The following is a 21,098-nucleotide window of genomic DNA, read 5'->3' as shown; positions in this document are numbered from 1 at the left end:
GGACACTGGAACGTTGAAGGATCATCATTGGTTTCATTCAATTGAGTTTGTTGTCATCATTTGGTTTCTCTTGTTTTCTGCATTTTATTACTAGTTGATGTTTATTTACCTCGTGCACCCCTTCTCAATTCATTGCTTTGTCTTGTAAGGCAATCTAATTTAAGAAAGATCCAAGAATTCTTGTATGTATTGTTTCCATATCTGTTATTTGTTTTGTTGATTGGGGATTTTTAATATTTAACATTTTTCCATCACACACCTCCTCACTGCTAACTGCTTTTTTCTTTTTAACTAATGAGGGCATATTCTATGTTTTTTTTAATTCCACCATTTATATAAAACATTTCGAACAAAAGAACAACAAAAACACGCTGTCAAGAATAAATCAGTCAGTGGGAGTTAAGTACATAGAGTAAAGTACATAACTCAATAGTTTTAACATCTTTCTTATTATTTGAATCACTAATAGTTTTGTTATATTATATTGTTGTATTGTTATTATATTGTGGCTGTGCCCGGTCCAATATGGCGAAACACTCGACGTATAGCCGCACCTGGATGTGACGTACCTGTGACAACTTCCTGTCTGTGCTGGTGTGACTCCCGGCTTGAAGCTACAAACGTAGTGAAACATACAGACAGATTTACCGAAAACAACTTGGCAATACTTTACTTTCATCAATTTTAAGATGAATCACAACAGAAAAAACTAAAAAGAAATGCCTCAGGGGATTTTGTAGAATGTAAATTCTACCGCTATGTTTTGTTTCTCGTCGACACCTCATCAGTGAAACACCACGAAGCCCTCAGTGTTTAGTTTACTTTCTATTAAAGCTCTTAAACGATTGATTATTGTTGGGAGTTATTAATGGAGCTCCAGGAGAAAGAATCTGTTCCGGTGATCACGGAGGTGGACAGAGACGTGTTTCTGCGGGACGTTTATCCACAAGTAAGACTCCTTAAAGGTCGAAATAGACCTTAGAAGGAAAGAGAACTATTACTGAAAGTGACAGAAAACAGGCTCCAGTGGTGAGCCAAAGGTGATCAATTTTATTCGTCAATACGTGACGAAATACGTGTCTGTGTTGAAACAATACAGTAATGTGAGCAGTAATTCAACTAAAGGGAAATGTTTCACAAATGTTGACAAAACCAAAGAAACTGGTCCTTTAAAACCTCCCATCAGACTGATCTACCTGTGTGACATTAGGATAGAATAGAATAGAATAGAATAGAATAGAATAGAATAGAATAGCATAGAAATACTTTGTTAATCTCATAGAGAAACATATTTTACAGTATTGCTTCTTCTTCTTCTTCTTCTTCTTCTTCTATTACACACAAAACAACAATAGAGGGTAAAAAAAATATCAATTTTATTGACATGTATGTTAAATGTAAATCTAAAATAGTTGGCTAAATCTAGAAGTGTCACGTCAAAGTTGAAAACATTGTTTTAAACTTTGCTTCAGATTGAAGTATTTCATTAAAACTCCTTGAGATGTGTGTGTGTGTTATCGGCTTAAACAGAGACAAAGTGAAATCCTCTAATGAGCAGCTGTCAACAAATATGTTTTATTACATGAAGATCGCACGATGACAGCTTCAGAGGAAGTCCAACATGAAGCCAGGTTGTTTGACTCTGTGTGACTTTAAACTGAATCCCAGGAGTTTTCTCTGGATCGGAGGCGACGGCTCTGTCTTTCCTGGACTTTAAACGACCGCGCCTTGAGGCCTTTTGTCTGCCCTGCTGGCCAAACATCTCGATGCTGTGTGTCGTTTCCAGCGCCGGCCGGCCGTGCTCAGAGGGGTGTCTCTGGGTCCGTGTCTGCAGAAGTGGACTGTGGACTATCTGGGACAGACGGGAGGCAGCAGGGAGGTGAAGATCCACGTGTCCACGGTGCCTCAGATGGACTTTCTCCACAAAAACTTTGTCTACAGGCGAGTCTGCACACAAAAGCGGATTTTGTCCTGCGTTTCACTCAGAAACATCAGCTGAACCCTTCACCCTCCTAAAGAACACGTGACCCTCCAGAGAACGATTCACAGAACCTCCTTTGAAGCGAGAACCCGCCTCTTGTCCGGTTCTCTGCAGGTTTCTCTCCTCATGCCGGTCTTGTCTTCACAGGACTTTACCGTTTAATGAATTTGTGAAAAGAGCATCGGAGACAAAACATGCAGATTTCTTCCTTTGCGAGGTACGGAGGATAAACTGAGCAGAACTACATCGTATTTTCTTTTTTTTTTTTTCAAACCATTGCTTTTAATCTTTTCATTTCAGGATGAGAGCTACTACCTTCGATCGCTCGGGGAGGACGTTCGAAAGGTAGCAAGGGATTATTACATTTGTGGGATGAGCAAACAGAGCTGAGGATAATTCAAATGTCCTATTTTTTCTGGAAAAGAATCATCAGACATCAAGAAATGATCGTACAAACACGGTAAACTATCGTCTGCTCACCTTCTCTTTCTCTTTCTCCCTCTCTCCCTCTCTCTCTGTCTCTCTCTCTCTCTCTCTCTCTCCAACAGGAGCCTGCTGATCTGAGGAAACAGTTCCCGGACCTGTCGCAGGACTTCCACGTCCCTCCGTTCTTCGAGTGCGATCAATTCTTCTCCAGCGTCTTCAGGATCAGCTCTTGTGCCCTGCAGCTGTGGACGCACTACGACGTGAGCGGGCTTCACCCTCATTCAGTTGATTGATTTTTTGTAAAATTTGGTTCGTTACTGGACAGTCGTGCTGCAGAAATCCAACTTAAATACAAGTTTCTGTGTGAAAAAGCTTTCTGGTCGACATTATTAACGATCCAGGAGCAACAGAGTTGAAGCAACCTTTAAGATCCCGGCTTTGTTTGAGCAGGTGATGGACAACCTGCTGGCTCAGGTGACGGGGAGGAAGAGGGTGGTCCTCTACAGCCCCCGGGACGCTCTGCACCTCTACCTGTCAGGTCTGACGCTCTTCATCTTGAAAAACATAATCTTCAATCTGCTGTGGTGGAGCCGAGTCCGTCAGTTAGAACTGAAGTTCACATCGACCTTCTCAGTTCAGTCCTCAGTGTTTCTCACCGTAAAACTTTAAAAAAAGTTTCATAAAACATAAAAGCAGAGACTCTGGAAGAGTTTATAAGATCAATTTCTTGAAGAGAAGATGGATTAGACTTCAGTGATTGGCTCAATCTCTGGCTTCAGTGTCTTACTTATTTTCCTGCATCCTAAATTCTTGACCTCCTCCGGCAGGTGATAAATCGGAGGTCCTGGACATCGACAATCCAGATCTGACGCGATTTCCTGACTTCGTGAAGGCAAAGAGATACGAGTGTGTGCTGGAGCCTGGAGATCTGCTCTTCATCCCCGGTAAAAACATCTTAGAACTCCGATTACAATTATTGTCAAATATTCCAACACCTGAGGTGTGAACATCCACCTGTATGCAGACGACACTGTGTTCTCTGGCGTCTTCCAGCTCTGTGGTTCCACAACACTCTGGCGCTGCAGTTCGGGGTCGGCGTCAACGTGTTCTGGCGCCACCTGCCTGCAGACAGCTACGACAAGAAGGACCCGTACGGGAACAAGGACCCGGTGGCCGCCGGCCGAGCCCTGCAGGCCCTGGAGCGGGCGCTGAACGCTCTGGACCAACTTCCCGCCGACTATCGGGACTTCTACGGCCGCCGCATGACTCAGCGCATCCAGAAGAGAACATTTCATGATGACACGATGGAAACAGACGAACGGGACTCGAAAAACACGTTACCCAGCAGTTTATCCGATAAACCTGGATGAGTCTGCTGAGAGGTGCGAGGAAAATAAATAATAAAAAAACAACCTCTAAATACACCATGTTCTACTGCCAGATACTTCTTTATCGTCTTCTGTTGCTCGCCGGAAAAGTCTAATCAAAATCGACATTTGACAAACATCTTAATCTACACAGCAGAAGCTATAGAAGCCCGTAAAAATACGAGCAGTACTTTTGGGCTGTGTATTGATTATTGGGATATTTTTCCAGTTTCACTCGATTATGCAACATTATCGCTCTACGTCACTTCTGCTAAACAGCCCGGTTGCGATAAGAACCGTCCATCTCACACTGGACGGTGTCGGTATCCGACAGCATGCAGTTCACCTTTTCAGCCACTAGGTGGCAACGCTGTATTGAAGCATCATCCATTTCTTCTGGAGAAGTTTTTAATGCGACTGTAGGTTTATTTAGGAAAATTGGCAAAGAAGCAACAAGTGGCGTGATCAGGAAAAAACCCTGATATTGGAGTTAAATACAGTGAGCACTTTTTAGGAACTTTAACTGCTACCAGCCGGATTAAATGTTTTTTTTTTAAATATCTCAACACTTTAGGATCAGTTTCACAAAGTTTAGCGTCCGTCGATGTAAAATAGTTAGAAGACATGCCAGTGGTCTTCTATTGTTGAAAGTCAAACAATCAGGTCTTTCAGACAACTGGTGAAGTTTAAATTGCATGAATGGTGATTCACTAAACTCCGACATGCCTTTCTAATTTGGAGTTTTATGTTGTATTGATGTATGTTTGAAGCCATAAAAGACACATTAGCTGTACATTAAGTATATATAACTCCCAGATATACTAACAAGCTCATTATCAGCCGAGCTCATATGTTGGAGGAATTAAAAAAAAAACAAAAAAAAGCTGTGAAACTAATTAAAATGATATTTTGAAAGGAATATATAAAATATGTGAGCAGAGATTTAAAGAGTATTTAAGGTAGGAATGTTCATCACTTCTACGTTGGGAAGCCAAAGACTTTTTAATGTTTTAAAGCTTCTTTTTAAAAAATAAATTCATCCAATACACCTTAAACACGTTAATATATTTTTATCACCGGGAAACTCTTCAACTTGTGGTCTTGAGGTAGAAAACAGACAAAACCTCACTCGTATTAAAACGGACCGAACTTCAGAGTGAAGAAAAACAGCCTTTGTTTAAAATTTTATTGCACAAAGAATACAGTTGTTTCCTTACAAACATTTGAAAGCTTTGTAAACAGTGCAGCAGCAGCAGCGTCTCCTCAGTGTCTCCAGTGTCTCCTGCTCCCATTCGTCCCGGTTCTTCGGCGAGTCTCAGCGTTTTGGACGTGGAAGTGCACGAGAGCCGAGTGACTACGTGAAGCGGGGAGAAGCGGGGAGATTATTTCGCTGGACTTCAGGTCGATGGGCCTTTTCTCACACACCGTCAATCAAATCAGTCAGTTAATCTGCCCACAGAAGAAAAACCATGGCGGGACTGTGTGGGGGTCGCTGTGAGCTTCCAGGAAAGGAGCTATTTAGAAAAAAAAAAAAGAAAAAGAAAAACAAGCCGCTGCTGCCCCCTGCAGGCCGCAGTCGTCCCGACACGTCTTCTGTCTGTCGTCCACGAGGGCGAGGCAGCCGGATCTGTCGGCGAGAGGCGGCAGACCGACGAACCGACAAATCCCATCGGACAGAAAAGAAAGAAATGGCACATGGCTGTGAATAACTAAGTGTTTTGTTCTTTTTCTTAAGGTTTTCCTACGAGGCGGATGAAAGAAGATTCCGGGATCCGGGATGGCTCTTCTCCGAGCGTTCGCCCAGTTTCGGGACGGAGGAAACGGGAGGCACGGCGGCAGCGTTACGGGGTCTGCGCCATGCCGCGGCTGGACTTGATCTTCTCCAGCCTCTTGGCTAAGTGGCTGTTGTTGGACTCCAGCTCGTCCACCTTGTCCAGCGCCGAGCGCAGCTGTTGGGAGCGAGCAGAGAGAGAGAGGGAGGGTCAGTAAAGGCCTGAGCGCCGGACATTTATCGCTTGGACACGGGAGGAAACGACACCCTGCCTCTCGCTGCAGCTTCCGTTTGTCCGCCTTCAGCTCGTCCTCCACCTTCTCCGCGCTCTCCGATGCGGACTTGTACCGCGTCACCTGACCTTCCAGCCTGGTCACCTGGAAAAAAATAAAAACACACGGAAGTGAACCGAGAACCGAGAACCGCGGTGGCGACTGCGAACGGAGACGCTCGGCGGTCGTCGGCTCACGTTTTGCTCCAAAGCCGTCACTTCCTGTTCTGCCTTCACCAGTTTGAACTTCAGGTCGCTGACATGTCTGTTGGAGTCTCCTGGACGGAGACGGAACAGAAACATTTAAGCCTGATGGAGTCGTGGGAGTCACACCGTCGGCCAACGCGTCGACTCACTCTGCAGCTCCATGATGTTTGGGTCGTTTCCGTTCTCTAGAATTTCCCCGTCGGGGCTGCAGCTGCTGTCGGCGCCGTTCTTCGGAGTCTTCTGTTCCAGCTGAGACTTCAGCTTCTTCACCTGTGTGGAGGCAAGGAACATCAATGCGTCAAACTCTGATATCATCCGTGAGATTGGCAGGGAAGCGCAGGGTCAGTCCAGGATACCTAGAATTTGGCCTCCGTGATAAAAACGGTATTAAAATCAGAACGAGTCGGAGGGCGTGACCCTTTGACTTCAACACGTCGCCATGAAACAGGAAGTGATGTGTCACTCTGCTCTACATGCTGCAAGCCGCCTAAAACGTGACACGAGTGAACACAGTCCTGCCCGGATGAATTCAATGTGCAGTCTCAGTGATGGCGCCACCTGGTGGATGGATAGGAAGTGCTGCATAACCAGCATGTACGTCGTTCAATCTGCCTCAAACTGTAGTACATGTATAAACACCGTAGGCCCTCATCACACCCACAGGCCAAAATGCAATGTCAGTCGCAGCGCCACCTGGAGGACAAGCTTCCAATCGCTGACCAGCGAGGACCCGTTCAACGTTTAATTATATTTTTATCTTATGACTGTTACAAATGCAGGAATACACGTTGACTCTGTTTCTGTACTGGATATGTTGGAAAGAAAATGTGTTTCTTAATCATTTTGTTTCAGTACATAATTCTATCTTCAGCCTTGCTTCAGATTGTAAATCGAGTGACTCGTCGACTCTCCATAATCCTCACAACTGATTATTGTTGCAGAACAGGCCTAAAAGTATGAAATATGCTTCCTCATAATTTTCAAAGTTGCCTCAGGTAATGGATGAACTACCACCTCTTCTATTCAGTTATGTCAATACATGTCTGACTAGTTTACAGGAGTATAACAGCTGCTGCCTCAGGTTCTGGACCCAGTTAAAATGTCACAGCAAATAGATAAAGATAAATAATCCTTTAATTCAAGAGACACTGACTGTGATACCGCCTCAGGTAAATGGACCAATTACACATTTAGCTTTACAGTCTGTTTATATTTTATTATGATTATTAGTGAGCAATGAGCTTACAAAGGTACAGTTATTCTCACTTTGAGGATAAACAAATGAGTTACAGCTCTGCCCCGAGCAAAGACTTAATTTATGACTATAACGTCCACAATCACACACATTTATTTCATCAAACACATTTAGAAATATAAATCTGACCTCTTGTTCAATAAGAGGAGCTGCAGTTCTGCAGGCATAGTGTGGGTTTATCCTGTCATCTGGATTAGCAGTTAAAGCTGCAGTCCGACCATGTACACATCTCAGCAACTATTATTGTAAACTTTAAAATGTTGATTCATCAATTCATATGGGTGGGAAATAGCTGGGGCCTTGCCTCTGGTAATGAATGACTAATAATCTCTTATTCTACTAACATCGGCAGTGAAACAAATCTCACATGTGGACTTAAGTACTTATTGGAGTGAATATACACGCCTGCCTCAGGTAATGGAGGGACCATTTACTAACCTGCTCGATCATTTTTTCCCGTTCATCCACCAGTTTCCTCAGGCGGATCTCTGAAAGATAACGAGCACCTTTCAGAAATGGAGCATTGTGCATCATGTGAACGTCCACTTCCCTCAACAATATACAGAATCTATCTTTTTAAAAAGAGAGTCAACATACCGGGAGTGGGAGGAGCCAAGGAGGAGGAGGAGGAGGAGGAGGCGGGTGGGGGTGATGAGTTGATGCATGCAACAGAGCAGACATCCGTGTGGGAGTGATGGAGCGGGGCGTGAGGAGGGGGAGGGGTGTTAGCATGCACAAACTGTGGAGAGGAGCGATTCTTCACACTGCGCGACTAAACGCGCCGCATATGAACGGCAACAATTCACTGTAGAGACGCATCAGGGCAACGTTCCACACAGGTAACAGCAAGGGGATTTATTTCAATCTTTTAATATTTAGTGCAACAAAATGCAAACGTTGATACAATTCTGTGCTTTGGCGTTCGGAGTCCTTGAAGTATGACATATTTTTGTTTTGTTTTTAAAGTTCAAACATTCCAGGATTTCTTATCTGTCTTTGCAAACGCAGTTTCCTACAGTCGCAGTGAGATTTACCAGTAAACATTTTTTTTCTTCCCAATGTTATAATATGAACACCAAAATATTCTGTAGCGGAGAGATACCGTGAATGACCTACGTCACATAAAGAGCAGTAGAACAAATGTGCGTCAATAATAAATGTTACCCTTTACAGTAAGTGCAGTATGCCTGAAACGTAAACTCTTATTCATTTTTTGTAACCCTTGCACACATGACCTTAATGAAAAGAATACCCCGATTCATGAACTGTGATGTTTTTTAGGAAAAGAATCAAAAGTGCTGTGAACATTTGTAGATTTTTAACACCTCGTATGCAGATAATCAACATTAAAAAAAACCATATAGACGCACGAAACCCCAAGTAAGCCAAGCTTCTCTCTTTGTTTGTTTTGGATTGAAGCTATCCAGACCTTCAAACATTTGATCCTCTCTGAAGTGGTGCCTGTTAATAAATAATCTAAACAAAGGTAACCGTTTTATGAAGGGAATATAAAATCAAGATCTTTTGAATTTGTTATAATATTGAAAATTAGTAAATAAAAAGTTTATCTCATCTTAAAACCCATCAAAAACAAAGTCAGGGGGTCTTAATTAGGTGCAGCGATCTTGAACTGGATTCAGATTTGATGAATTTTGAGGCGTTTTGTAACGTTTTTCGCTCCATTAATTACAGTCGAGGTTTTAAAAGTTAATTTATTCCAGCACATGACCGTCCTTCCTCACGCCAGACGAGCCCTCGACTAAGACACCTTGCAGTCCTCTTTGCCCTTGCCCTTCTTGCTGCCCTTCCTCACACCCCTCCCTGCCTGCGGCGGCGGCGGTGGCGGCTCTTTGCGATCGGCCACCTCGTCTGGACTCTTTGGAGAAGCCAGATCTTCGCTCTGCCAGTCCAGCTTGACAACGTCCAACGCCTCCTCGACTAGTGAGGACACCTTTTGTTTAATGTTCTCTACAACAGCGCCCAGCTCGCTCTTCCCTTCCTCTGCTCCTCCAGGTTCTCCCTCTTGAAACTCGTTCTCCTCTTCAGGTTCAGGATCGGCTACTACCGGTTTGAGTCCGTCCGTTGTGCACCTTTCTTCAGTCGCTTCGGTCGGTTTGTCTCGTGTGCTTCCGTCCGGCTGAGCATCACTTTGACACGACCCCGACTTTCCATCGCCGCCTTCGTCCGATGTGGCTTCGACTCCCTCCTCAAACTCTTCGTCTTCGGGATTGTCGGGGAGTTCGGGTGCAACGGCCGCCTCCACGTCCAGATCGTCAAAGTCGAAGGACTGCCCTTCATCTTCGTCCTCTTCGTCGCTCTCCAGCTGGGTGGGCGGCGACTCTTCGAAGGTCTCACCTTTGGCTCGGACAAATTCGTGAGGCTCTTCACTTTCATCATGTTGACCGTTTTCATGCTCTGGATCTTCCCCGTCAGCCGTCTCCTGCGTGATCGAGGAACCCACCTCGGTCTTACCGGCTTCCCGGTGACCGTCTGAAGTACGACTCTCTTCTCTTTTCAGTTCAGACAATGTCTCATCGGTCTGTTCTTTAGTCTCGCCCTCACTGTCCTCCAGTTGTTCACTTCCCACCACAGTTCCAGTGTCACCAGCAGCAGGTTGTTTGGTCACTGGTGAAGACGAGCCGTGTGGCACTGCGGGTTCTGTCACACCGTGATCCGGCTCCTCCCTCCCTGGTTCTTCTCGTTCTGGCTCTGAATCCTGACCTGGAGTTGAGGCACGTTCTTCCTCGGCCTCTGCTCTCGGTGCCTCGTCGTTGGTGACCGTCTCAGTTCCCTCCCGAGGACTTTGATCCAAAACATCGACAGGAGGATCAACGTCGGACTTCGTGGCAGCGGACGGCTCAGACTCAGACGACCCCCTCAAAGCATCAGTGGTCGACGGTGATGAGATTTTCATGGACTTGGATTCAAGAGCAGAAACGTCACCTCCGTTTGAAACAAGTGATTCCAGTCTGGTGTTTTCATCACTGCTTGTTTCAAGGCTGTTGTTATTGGTTGTGCACTCGGTGGTCTCCTTCATTTCCTCTACAGTTTTTGAATCAGCATTGATGAAGTTGGTATTGGTTGGAAGTGGATCTGCATTATCGGGGTTATCCGCACACGCCGTACCCTCTTCGTTGAGGCTGCCTCCACTCTTTGAGTTGATGTCATATCCACAGGGAGAAGCCCTGAGGTCGACATTCGTTACAGCTTCGAGTTTGTCCGTCTCCCAACGGAGCTCATCGCCTTCATCTTTCTTTCTGGAATCTGTTCCGAGCTCTTTGTGTGTTTCCACACGAGGACAACTGTCAGTGAGATCCACTGCCTCCACTGATTCCACAATATGTGTTTCTTTAGTGTCGGCCTCCTGTTCATCAGTAACACTGTGGACACTAAGGTCAATAAGAGTTTCACAGGTTGGTGCTGCTTCGACTTCTTCAAATGTTTTGGTTCCTTCCTCTTTCTGATCCTTGTCACATTCCGTTCTTGTTTCTTTGGGAGATTTCTCTTGGGAATTGGATTCTGGGGCTTCTACCGGTACTGTGTGTCCATCTTGTTGAGTGCCCTGCTCATTCTGAACTGGATTCACGGTTGATTCCCTTGAGTCTTCATTGACCAGAGCGTCGGTGCTCGACTCTACGATACACCCATTATTCATTTCTCCTGATTCTACCCGTTTTACAGTTTTGCCACTTTCCTTCTCTGTTCCACTGCTCTGTTGGTTCTGGGTGTCGTTCTGAGTCGCTCCTTTCTTTTTGCCTCTCTTTTTCTTTTTCTTCTTTTTACTTTTGTTGGAATTACTTGGGGTTTCCTCCGCCGCATCTTTGCCGGCCTCGCCTGCGTTCTCGGTCTCTGGTTGAGATTCTATGTTTGATAACGCTGTCACAGATTCATCTATTGGACTTTCTTTCGTAACACATGAAACTGTTTGCTGATTACTTTTTTCTTTGTTAATCAAATCTGTTCCCTCAGAGTTTTCACATTTCTTGTGTTGCTTTTCAGGGAGGGTGTCGGATGTCTCCGCTATATCACTATCATGTGTCTCAGCACTACCTTTGAGTCCTGCTTCCTGTCTATCTGGATATCTCGTCTTGTTTGAACCCTCCTCAGACATTACTGCCTCTGGAGGACTTTTCTCAGGATCTATAACCTCCTCTCGAAGCTCAGCGCTGGAAACTATTACAGCTTTGCTTTCTATGATTGACTCAATCATCAAGTCCTTGCGGGTGTCATCTTCTCCAACTCTGCCTTCTTCTATGGGTGAGGGAGTGTTTGGAAGATGTTTCTCATCAGACGTTTCCAGAGCGGACTCATCTGCCCCATGGCAGCGTACGTCACAGTTCAAGAGATTCTCTTTGTCTTCCTCAAGTATTTCTTGCTGCTGCTGTGGATCCACATCTTCCTTTCTGCTACTTCTGATCTCAGTCTCCTCTGTGTTGCCTGGGAGATCATGAAGAGCAGACACTGATAAAAGGCCAAAGATAAAGGTTGGTTTTTTTTGTTTTGTTTTTTAATCTTCATAAAGAAGCGCATCAGCCAAAGTCAGGAGATAAGGCAGGATGCCGGGCTGATCGAGTGGCCAGCAAGGAAAGCAAAGGACCAAGAGGACCAAGAAAAGAAAGAAAGAAGTCCAGAGAGGACAAGAAGAATAAAGGCAGGAAGAACAGAACAAAGAAAGTTCTTGAGCCCCAGTACATGTGTCAAAGAAAAGAAGCCTTAAGCTGTATCCACATAATAATCAATCTTTTTCTCAAACTAACAAACAATTTAAACCTTTTTCTGTGATCTATCTTCATTTGCCCAACAGCTCCTGCATTCACAGTTGGTTGTGATTCAGAGGCAATATGTTCATGCTGAAGCTGTGCTGGCCGAGGTGCAAGAGGGAGAACCGGAATCCAAGCGATGGAATCAGTAAAAAGAGAATGAAGACGAAGTAGGTGGATGGTATTAGTGTCGACAGTGAAGCGAAATAGAAAATAGATATTTTTATGATGAGACTGATGATTCCCAGCATGTTGCTTGTTGTGATAATCCAGGAGGTAGAGACTCATTGTGGTGATACAAGCCTGAGTTCAGCTTTTGCAACATGTCCCACCGCACTGGATTACACAGTTTTCTCTGGCGTTTTGGAAAGCAAGCATTTAATCAGATTAATCTTTACCACGTCAAAGATATCACTGTTAAATAAAAGGTGAAAAGACACTATATAGCTTATCTTGGCCAAGAATGCTTCCCCACGTGGACAGACAATGAGGACTGACCTGCCAGCCTCGCAACGATGAAAGATCAACATGAATAGAACCAGTATAATAACTCAGAATGATCCAACCACAAAAGGTAAAAGAGTGAAATCCATGATTAACCTAATAATGACAAAGACGGACAAAAAAAAAAAAAAAAGGATTCGCCATGACAACTTAACAACTCTTTGGAAAAGCAGAAACAACAAAAGTTTTGACATCCGAGTGTTTACTATCAACACAGGTTTTGCTTCCATGAGGGTCAACGTTAAGGAACCATCAAAACACTGCAGCGATAATCAGTCATGAGCACCGGTCTAATCCTGTGACGCCTCCCTCCATGGCTTCTGTCCAGCACCAACAGTGACGTCTTCAGCAGTTTGACTTACAGTCGTTCATCAGTTGGATCACACTGACCATGCATTCCAGCCATGACTCAGCCGCCGCTTCACTGCTTTTCCTTCCTTGGACTATCATACGAGATATATCGACTGAGAAAACCCCACAGGAACTGCAGCTGAGCTTTTAAATGCTAAAACTTGCTCCATTTCTAAACATCGGCCCTGGCGTCAACACTTGTCTGCTCATTTTCTGTCCTTCCAGGTTCCACCAGTTTTGTGTTTGCTGAACACCATTCGAGCCGCCAAGTGACAGGAGCTTTTATTCAGATCAAAACATCCTCCGCTTCGTTTCAACAAAGAAAGAAAGTTCATTGAGAATCACCAAGCTCATCTTTTAAGGACAGTGAAGTGGGAAAGTGACATTTGAGAAGGAGAACAAGAGGGAGCTCAAGACTTCACTCCAGAATTGGACATTCAAACTGATTCAGCCAAGAAACAGGAAATCTCTCGCTCTCTTTTATTTTTTTTAAGTTTTACAGCTCTACTCTGAAGCATTCTGGAGTGAAAGTCTTGGATGTGCTCGTGCGGAGCCATGCGGTAAGAAGACAGGACGTGCCGAGTTTTACCGAGCATGCTGTTGCCCTCGGTGGGGCTGCTCAGGGGCTCCTGAGGTGGCTGGGCGGCGGCGGCGGGGCTCCCGTCACTTTCTGCCTCACCAATGTCTCCGTTGACGTTCAGGTCGGGACCCAGCACGATCCCGTGTTTCTACAGGAGGAGAAAAAAACAAACTTCTGCGTCACAGGAAACTCTTTTGTGGTTTCTAATGGAGCCAGACAGAAACGGGAGCGGCCCGTCACACGGCGAGTACCTTCAGAATATCCTTCAGAGTCACCACCTCTTCTCTGAGCTCATCTCGCTCGATTCGGATGGCGTCTGTGTACTCTTTCTGTCGCTCTAAGGCCTGAGCAGAACCCCACCCACCCACCCACAGACAGTACAGAAGACAGTGAACAGAAAAGGGAAATCAGGTTTCATGCAGAGAAGATACTGAACTCATGTGAGGAATGTGATGGAAACATTAAAAGAAAAACTGTTGCATCAGGGTTTGTTGACCATACCCCGATTTTTTTATCCTTCCACTCTACTGTCTCCTGCAGGTCAGAGATCTCCCTCATGAATCCCTCCTGCTTCAGGCGCAGCTGACGGATGTCCTGCCCGCCGGAGGAGGAGGAGGAGGAGGAGGAGGAGGAGGAGAGAAAGAGTGAGGAGAACATAGGAGAAGAAGTGTGTGCTGGATTCAGAAAGGAAGAGGTGGTAACATGCAGCCCCACATGCAGCCTCCCTCAGGCGCTAAATAATGAAAACAACTGCTGAGGAAGATCACTTCCCGTTCAGGACCTGACCTTCACATTGACGGTAACACAGCGGAGGACAACTACTCACGTTTAGTAGCTCTTCGCTTTGTTTTAGCGTCTCTTTCATGTCATTGAACTGGAACTGAAGAACACCGTGGGCGTGCTTCTCTCGCTCGTAGTCCTGCAGGGAAATACCACCGACATGGAAATGTGCTGAGTATAAGAATAACTACACACTGCAGGCAGAACCGTCTCAAATCCAACTTATTTTACCATTTGTGAGACATATCAGTTTTTTACAGATAGTATCAATCAGATAGAATCCACTACTTTTTAACATGACCTCAGTCTTTAAGTGAACCAGGCAACCAGGCATTCTGGACTATAGGTCTCATATATCAAACAATGAACAGAAAAAAACAAATAGGTTGCATTTATTTCAGATGTCCAGATGTAACGGCGCCGTCTATAATCTCTGTCCAGCAGCTTTTGTTCCAGAACTTCTCTGTGAAATTGTCCCTCAGCTTCAAGTCCACGATTGGTCTTCTTTGTTTTCTTCATTGCGGAAACAGTTGTCTCCAGTCCATCACACGTTTCTCACTCTAAACTCTTTCTGCTGCTCTATTTCCGTTTCCTGATGCATATTCTATCATTTATACTTTATATTCAATCAAGTCAGTCAATTCCAGTAGTAATGGAGGTTTTTCTGTGGTACTGTAGCATCATTCTGTTGTCCTACAGAGACATCTAGTGGTCTCTTGTATACAAGTCACCTCTTAATGTAAATCACATCACCAGTCAAAAAACTAAATTGAGACTTATAGTCTTGAGCAATCACTGCTCCACAAAATGTTTTTTTTTTTTTAAGTGTGTGCTTTCTTATTTCTTGATTTTCTTTCTCATTTTCTCATTTGGTCATATTTTTGTCATTTTCCCGCATTGGTCGAAATACAAGACTACCCGTCCTTTTTTCATATTTGGAGAAAAGACTGTTACAGACCAAATTCAGTTTTTCCAGATGAATTCTATCACAAATGCAACCGACCTTGACTTTCTCCTCGAACCCGCGGCGTGACTCGGACAGCAGCTCCTCCAGCTCCATGAGCGAGTCTTTGAGCGTGTCCACCTGGTACATCAGGTTGTTCTTCTCATTGTCCAGCTGGGCGTTGGACACCATGGCCTTCCGGTACTTCTCCTCCGACTGCGCCAACGCATCCTAACAGAGCGTCAGAGGCAGACGATCAACCAGGATGAGCTCAAACTGAAACTAGTGAATCCACACCGTGGCATGATGCATGTTTGCCGTGTGGAGGAGCGAGGCCCCAACATGTTTACTTCTCCAATTACAGATTTAAGAGACGATGAAGCACACACGGCAGTGAAGACAGATCGCAGCATGCAGACGCATCTCACACAATCTGATCGATAATGAGCTTTTCAACACACAGGTTAGCAGTTAGCATGCAGCTACTTCAAAGCAAACAGTTCAGCTTCAATGCTTTGAGATTAATACACTAAACTCAGTTATAAAGGCAGCATGTGACATTTCTATTATTTATGGAATTTCAAACGCTATAAAGGAATTCAGCATGATAAGGGACTCTCAGAAAAATAGTTGGAAACTGAAACAGTCAACCTAAGGATGTTATTGAAGAGAAGTTTAAGCCATTCTAGTTTATTGCCATATAAAAGAGTAAAACTGACTAAAATCAAACAAATCTTACAATTTCTTGCTTCAATATTTGATTAAGTTGGACACATTTCTCACAAAAGCCTCTATAAAGTGCTGTGAAATCATCTTACACATATTTATGGCACATAATCTGAACCTGTAATATAATCTAAGCACCGTAAAATCTGACGTTTACAGTGTAGTTGATCAATATGGTGTCATATATCTTTGTTGAATTGAATGGTGGTATTTTAAGAAGTGCTACAGTTTTTATCAAATTCTAGAAATCATGATCTAGAAATCAGTAGAAATGCAGCGTCTATCTCAGGAGTCAGTTTACCATGTTGGGTTGGAAGAATCAGGGAGCAATGCTTCAGTTATGTGCAGTGAAGGGTTAATAAAAGGGAAGCAACAGCTAAAAACATCACGTCACATGAGTCTGGGTGTTTCTAACCTTGACTTCTTTTAGGTTCTGCGAGTACTTGGATTCCACATCTTGAATTTGATCCTTGAGTTCATGAATCTCCTGGTGAAGAGTGCGTGGCGGCGGCGGCGAGCGACGTGACAGCAGGAAGGTGAAGCAAAGGGTGTGAGGGTGAGGCAGACAGAGGTTTGGTGGACAGAATGAAAATAGCACAGATAAAGAAGCCCCCCCCCCACTGAACTCACTGCCCCAGTGAAAGTGGCACTACTTTAAGTGTACTTATTGTACCTTTAATTTGAGTGTTTTTGTCACTTGTTATTGTGCTGCTGCACTTGTGACCACAGGGTGGCAGCACTTCGAATGAGTATAAGATGCCACTATTTCCATTTTATTTGAATCGAGGAAACAAAACTCAGATTTCCTCGAGAGTTTTGGAAGTGCTTATTTAAACTTTATCTGTGAAAAGTGTAAGATATGTTGCAGGTCTCGTTTTTGCTATGATCAAACAAAATGATTTGAGTGATTTGTTTGAAATCATGAAGATTCAAACGATGTGAATACTTGTCTTGGTACAATTCTCCAGATGTATGCGAGCATGGTAGATTGTCTGTGCTTCTTTAACTTTGGATGGTGAATAAAACTAACGGTGGAATAACAGAAACGTAGTAAAATACTGAGATCAGCCAATTAGAGTATAACAACCTGTGATGAACTGTGAATTGTAAAGAAAGCATTAACTTCTCGAAGGCTTCATGAGCTATGATAAAGGGATAATCTGGCAGTGGCCACAACGTTATGATGGATTAGTGTAAATGTGCCAAACTGAATGATCAATATATTGTATGATGTGACCAACGAGAAAACATCACGTCCAAAACAAAACAAGGTCCGTACTTAATTTTGCGTGTAGATGAGGGAGATTTATCCTCTTCAGCTGTTCAGGCTCAAATCAAGTGTAAACGTGCTGTGTTTTGTAAATCATCCTATAATCGTCCTCCATCAGTCCGGCGGGGGTTGTCCCTTCTCTCCTACCTTTATTTCTCGTATGGAGCTCTCAGCGTCCACGGTGAGCGCCGTCTCTCCGCTCCCTCTCCTGGACGACGAGCCGCCTAAAGAGGTGAGCGTGGCTGCCGTTAGGGCAGAAGCAGCTCGAGATCCCTGGCGGACGGAGAGACGCATTCAGTTTTAATTCCACCAGAAGCAGCCCCCGCACACCCGGGTATGGACGGGACGCACTCACCTTCTCCAGATAATCCCTGTCCTCCACCTGTGGAGACAAACACATGAGTGTCAGAGGGGCTCGGTGAGGGAACGGAGGAAGGAAGTCCCACAATCCTTCACACGTCCTGCTGAAACCACCACAAGGGGGCGTCCCAGTCAGGAGCTCAGAGTCGAACAGAATCAACGGCGTGCAGGTAACGAGTCTGCGTGACACCGACACAGCAGGCCGACCTCTGACACCACAGCCGGCCCCTCTCGGCAGGCTGAGGGGCGGCAGAGCGACACGGCAGCCAGGCAGGAAGTGGGCTCACATCCCAGCCTCGTGCAAAGCACTCACATCAGAAAAGTCGGGGATGGTAACGTCGTCCAGGTCCCGGGTGAGCCCACTGCTGCTGGCCGCGCTCCGCAGGAAACTGGCCACTGAGCCGCAGTTATCCTACAGCGGCCACCAGGGGGCCAAACACAACAACAGAGCGACTGAAGGAAACCAGCCACCAACCATCTATTTTAAACATCTACGACTGTGAGAGAAGCAACAATATGAACCAGAACCAGCTTTACAAACACGTGGTTGATAAATTTGTCGACGTGTAAAGGAGAAAGCTTTGTGGTCAATACCTGTCATCCATAATCCTAAATTTAATCTCTCAGGGTTTATAACAGATGTCTTGGGCCAAACATTGTGCAGGAGCTCAGCCAAAACTGAGCAAACTGGTTCTGTAAGATTTGAATGATGATTTCCAAAAAGGTGCTCCATCCACAGCACAAGACTGGGTCATCAGGAAATACCTGATCAGGCTCTGCACACGGGGAACATTATGTGTTAATAGTGGATGATTCTGCAGACTGAGTCAGATTCATGTAGTGGAGAGAACAGGGTTTCATTATGTGTCTCACTCCTCCGATGTGATGCACAGAATCCTCAGCTAGAAGTTGGAGGTCAACACACTTGATATGAAGAAAACCATCACTGGTTCAATCTAATTACAAGGGAGAAATGTCTTTAATGTGCAGTTTTTTTTTTTTTTTTTTAGTTTTGCGAAAAACTTAAAACAGACAGAAAATAGAATTCAGAAGCAGAATTATTTTGTTTTTTAGATCTCACCTCTTCATAAAGAGACGTGATCAGACTTTAAAAGGTCATTATTGACCGTATTGTGCTGAATGTGCAGATATTGATGACAACTCTGACATTTCCATGTTTTGTGATTGTGAGACTGCCAAAGCCAAATTTGGCCAAATAATGAAAGAAGAAAAAAAAACAAAAGGTAATAGAGGTTCTGGTAATCTAACCATGTCAAAACATTTAAGAAACCCAGTGCTGAATGTGTTTGCAGTTTAAAAAAATAACAATAACAAACAGGCTTAAGATTCCTAAACTGTAAAGATGCAGACACGCTGCTCACCACTGGGCTGGCCCGGGCTGAACTGGCTCTGCTGGAGGCTCGGGAGCCAGAGCTTCGGAAGCTAGAGTAGTCTAAAGGCTGCAGGGGAAAGACATCTATTACACTTCTGTAACAACACATGAGTAGGAGAGTATTGCTTGTGCGGAAAAGGTGCAGTAAGTAATGACACATCTATGCTGTAGGTGGCAGCAGTGAGCCACTGTTCCTCAGACCTTTAGCAGTTTTTGCTTTCTGCTCTTTTTACGTTTCACGTTATCAATAGCATTTTGTTCCTGTGCTAAAAGCAGGAAGAGTGACTCATGACACCACCTTGAGGTACAATGCGGTATTACAAAAATGTTCGAGCTGATTAGTTTGTCAATTTTGTGGATTTCTCTGTAGCGTAGTTAGGACTGGGTCTTCAACGTGTTAATCTGGATTAATTCATTACTGAAAAGGCCTTTTTCACATCAACTCCATAATTAACATGCAGTCTGAGCCAACATTAAGGTTATTCAAGGCGAAGGTAAACTTGACCATACATAACTTAAACATACATTAAAAAAAACCTTGTCATACAATACACACACTGACACATATACTTACAGTCCAGGTTTGTTCATATTAGAAGTTTTAAAAAACTTGTGTCTAATTATTCATGACTGAAAAAACTCGATTTGAATTAATGTTAGTTTTTGTATTAAATACTCCAGTACAATTAAAATGCAAATTATAAATTAATTATAAAGGCCGAAGATTATTAATTAATTGTGTCTCACCGCTGATTACCATGGTTGTTTTTAAGGTTGTTTATTGAAAAACAAAATTCCAAAATAACTTGAATGCAGCTCCACACCAGACACACCGACTTCACCGTGTTATATGACCGCACACCGACGGTTAGTATCACTGATCCAGACTGGATCTATACATGTTAAAGATCAAGTCATCCTTTCTTCATGCTTCAACATCACATCACATCAGGCTGCACTCTTCCTTTAGGGCCTTACGTGCGAGCTGGAGACTCGACGCGAGCCACTGCACACACCGTCTTCATATAGGGAGCTCTGCACATGTGACATATCACACACACACCATCACAATCAGTGCTTCTCAAAAGTGTGAAGACTTAAGAATGCAGGTGTCCGATAAGCCGTGAACACATCCCGTCCTCAGTGAGTGGCGCTAAGCTAACACTCTGATGTGAATCGGTGATTTAAGTGAGCTAAAGATGCGGAGCAGTCGTGGTTCATGCTGCCGTGAAGAAAAACAAACAATCACTGAAGGATTGTGGGAGGAAGGTGAGCTGGAAATGAAAGAACCGACCCGCCGATAGATCTGCTGGGTGATCTGACTGAGAGACCTGTAGAACTGCACAAAGGGAGGAAAGCCAGCCATAAACAATGGACTCGTGTAAACAGGTCCATAAGGCTTTACGATTCGGGACGAGCTGCAAAAAAAACGTTTCTCGGGGTGTCTGGGAATCTACAGACCTGATAACCATTGAAAGCTGAGCCGGGGTTTCTGGAAGATGACAGACCATTGAGGTTGTACAAGTCAGAGGAGGCATAGGAGGTCTGAGGCGAGGGAGGAAGAAAGAAAGGAGGAGAGAGATGAGCCGAGGGAAGGTGGGACATGAATGAAGGAAATATATACCAGATTCCTGAGGTACATTATTAAACTGCACCACCAGGATGTAGAGGAGGCGCAGTGCAGCAGTGAGTAAAGAAGCAAAACAAAAGCATGCATGTTCACACCAGCTGGACGAGCTTTTTTAACACAAGTTTCCAGGATTGTACGATTTCAACTTGTTGGTTGTAGAAAAGGAATGTTTATGAAGCAGAAATGCTCAGATTATCTTATAGTAAATTAGTAGTTTTGCGATAATGTGGCACATTTACAATCTGTGTACAATTTGTATATGATTTTCCATTAATGTGCATTGTCCCGATCAAATGAATAAATCAATCAATCAATGAAGAGCTTTATAAAGTCCAGGTTTAAATGACCAAACCAACATGTATTGATAGGGTTTAATACCTGGTTAAATACACACAAGCAAATAACTTTAACAGCTACTTGCAAGCTTCATATTTCCAACAGACTGTAACTCTGGACATTTTTCATATGCTTTACACAACCTTTAAAAAGTTCTTGTCAAACTCAAGCTGCAAACAGGACGTCA

General features: G+C 44.2%; 2 protein-coding genes across 12 annotated transcripts in view; one reads left to right on the top strand and one right to left on the bottom strand.

The window, feature by feature from the left end:
• The first annotated feature begins 783 nt into the window (after window positions 1–783).
• tyw5 (tRNA-yW synthesizing protein 5) lies at window positions 784–6,859 on the top strand. Its single transcript, XM_080478940.1, has 9 exons — window positions 784–949; window positions 1,787–1,941; window positions 2,129–2,198; window positions 2,282–2,326; window positions 2,530–2,667; window positions 2,858–2,945; window positions 3,235–3,351; window positions 3,461–3,789; window positions 5,510–6,859. The coding sequence occupies exons 1-8, from the start codon at window positions 869–871 to the stop codon at window positions 3,775–3,777; spliced, it is 1,011 nt and encodes a 336-aa protein (XP_080335066.1). The 5' UTR covers window positions 784–868; the 3' UTR covers window positions 3,778–3,789; window positions 5,510–6,859.
• lrrfip1a (leucine rich repeat (in FLII) interacting protein 1a) overlaps window positions 4,933–21,098 on the bottom strand; it is a 51,656-nt gene continuing 35,490 nt past the window's right edge. For 2 of the 11 annotated variants that reach the window (XM_080478939.1, XM_080478938.1), the window contains 17 exons: window positions 20,407–20,490; window positions 19,924–19,980; window positions 18,935–19,012; window positions 17,866–17,964; window positions 17,548–17,574; window positions 17,340–17,465; window positions 16,338–16,409; window positions 15,257–15,427; window positions 14,300–14,392; window positions 13,975–14,067; window positions 13,725–13,817; window positions 13,483–13,621; window positions 7,717–7,766; window positions 6,173–6,293; window positions 6,015–6,094; window positions 5,818–5,922; window positions 4,933–5,723 (listed from right to left, as the gene is read on the bottom strand). In XM_080478939.1, the coding sequence (XP_080335065.1) occupies window positions 5,616–5,723; window positions 5,818–5,922; window positions 6,015–6,094; window positions 6,173–6,293; window positions 7,717–7,766; window positions 13,483–13,621; window positions 13,725–13,817; window positions 13,975–14,067; window positions 14,300–14,392; window positions 15,257–15,427; window positions 16,338–16,409; window positions 17,340–17,465; window positions 17,548–17,574; window positions 17,866–17,964; window positions 18,935–19,012; window positions 19,924–19,980; window positions 20,407–20,490 (1,596 nt within the window). In that variant the 3' untranslated portion in view covers window positions 4,933–5,615. Of the gene's footprint in view, window positions 5,724–5,817; window positions 5,923–6,014; window positions 6,095–6,172; window positions 6,294–7,716; window positions 7,767–7,875; window positions 11,716–13,482; window positions 13,622–13,724; window positions 13,818–13,974; window positions 14,068–14,299; window positions 14,393–15,256; window positions 15,428–16,337; window positions 16,410–17,339; window positions 17,466–17,547; window positions 17,575–17,865; window positions 17,965–18,934; window positions 19,013–19,923; window positions 19,981–20,406; window positions 20,491–21,098 lie in introns of all 11 variants that reach the window. The other 9 variants (XR_013935920.1, XR_013935922.1, XR_013935919.1 and 6 more) reach the window with 5 other exon arrangements.

Source organism: Lipophrys pholis, assembly GCF_963383615.2.
Source record: "Lipophrys pholis genome assembly, chromosome: 13".
Taxonomy (NCBI): domain Eukaryota; kingdom Metazoa; phylum Chordata; class Actinopteri; order Blenniiformes; family Blenniidae; genus Lipophrys; species Lipophrys pholis.
Note: the sequence above shows the minus strand (reverse complement) of the source record. Positions and strands in the feature narration are given on the sequence as shown.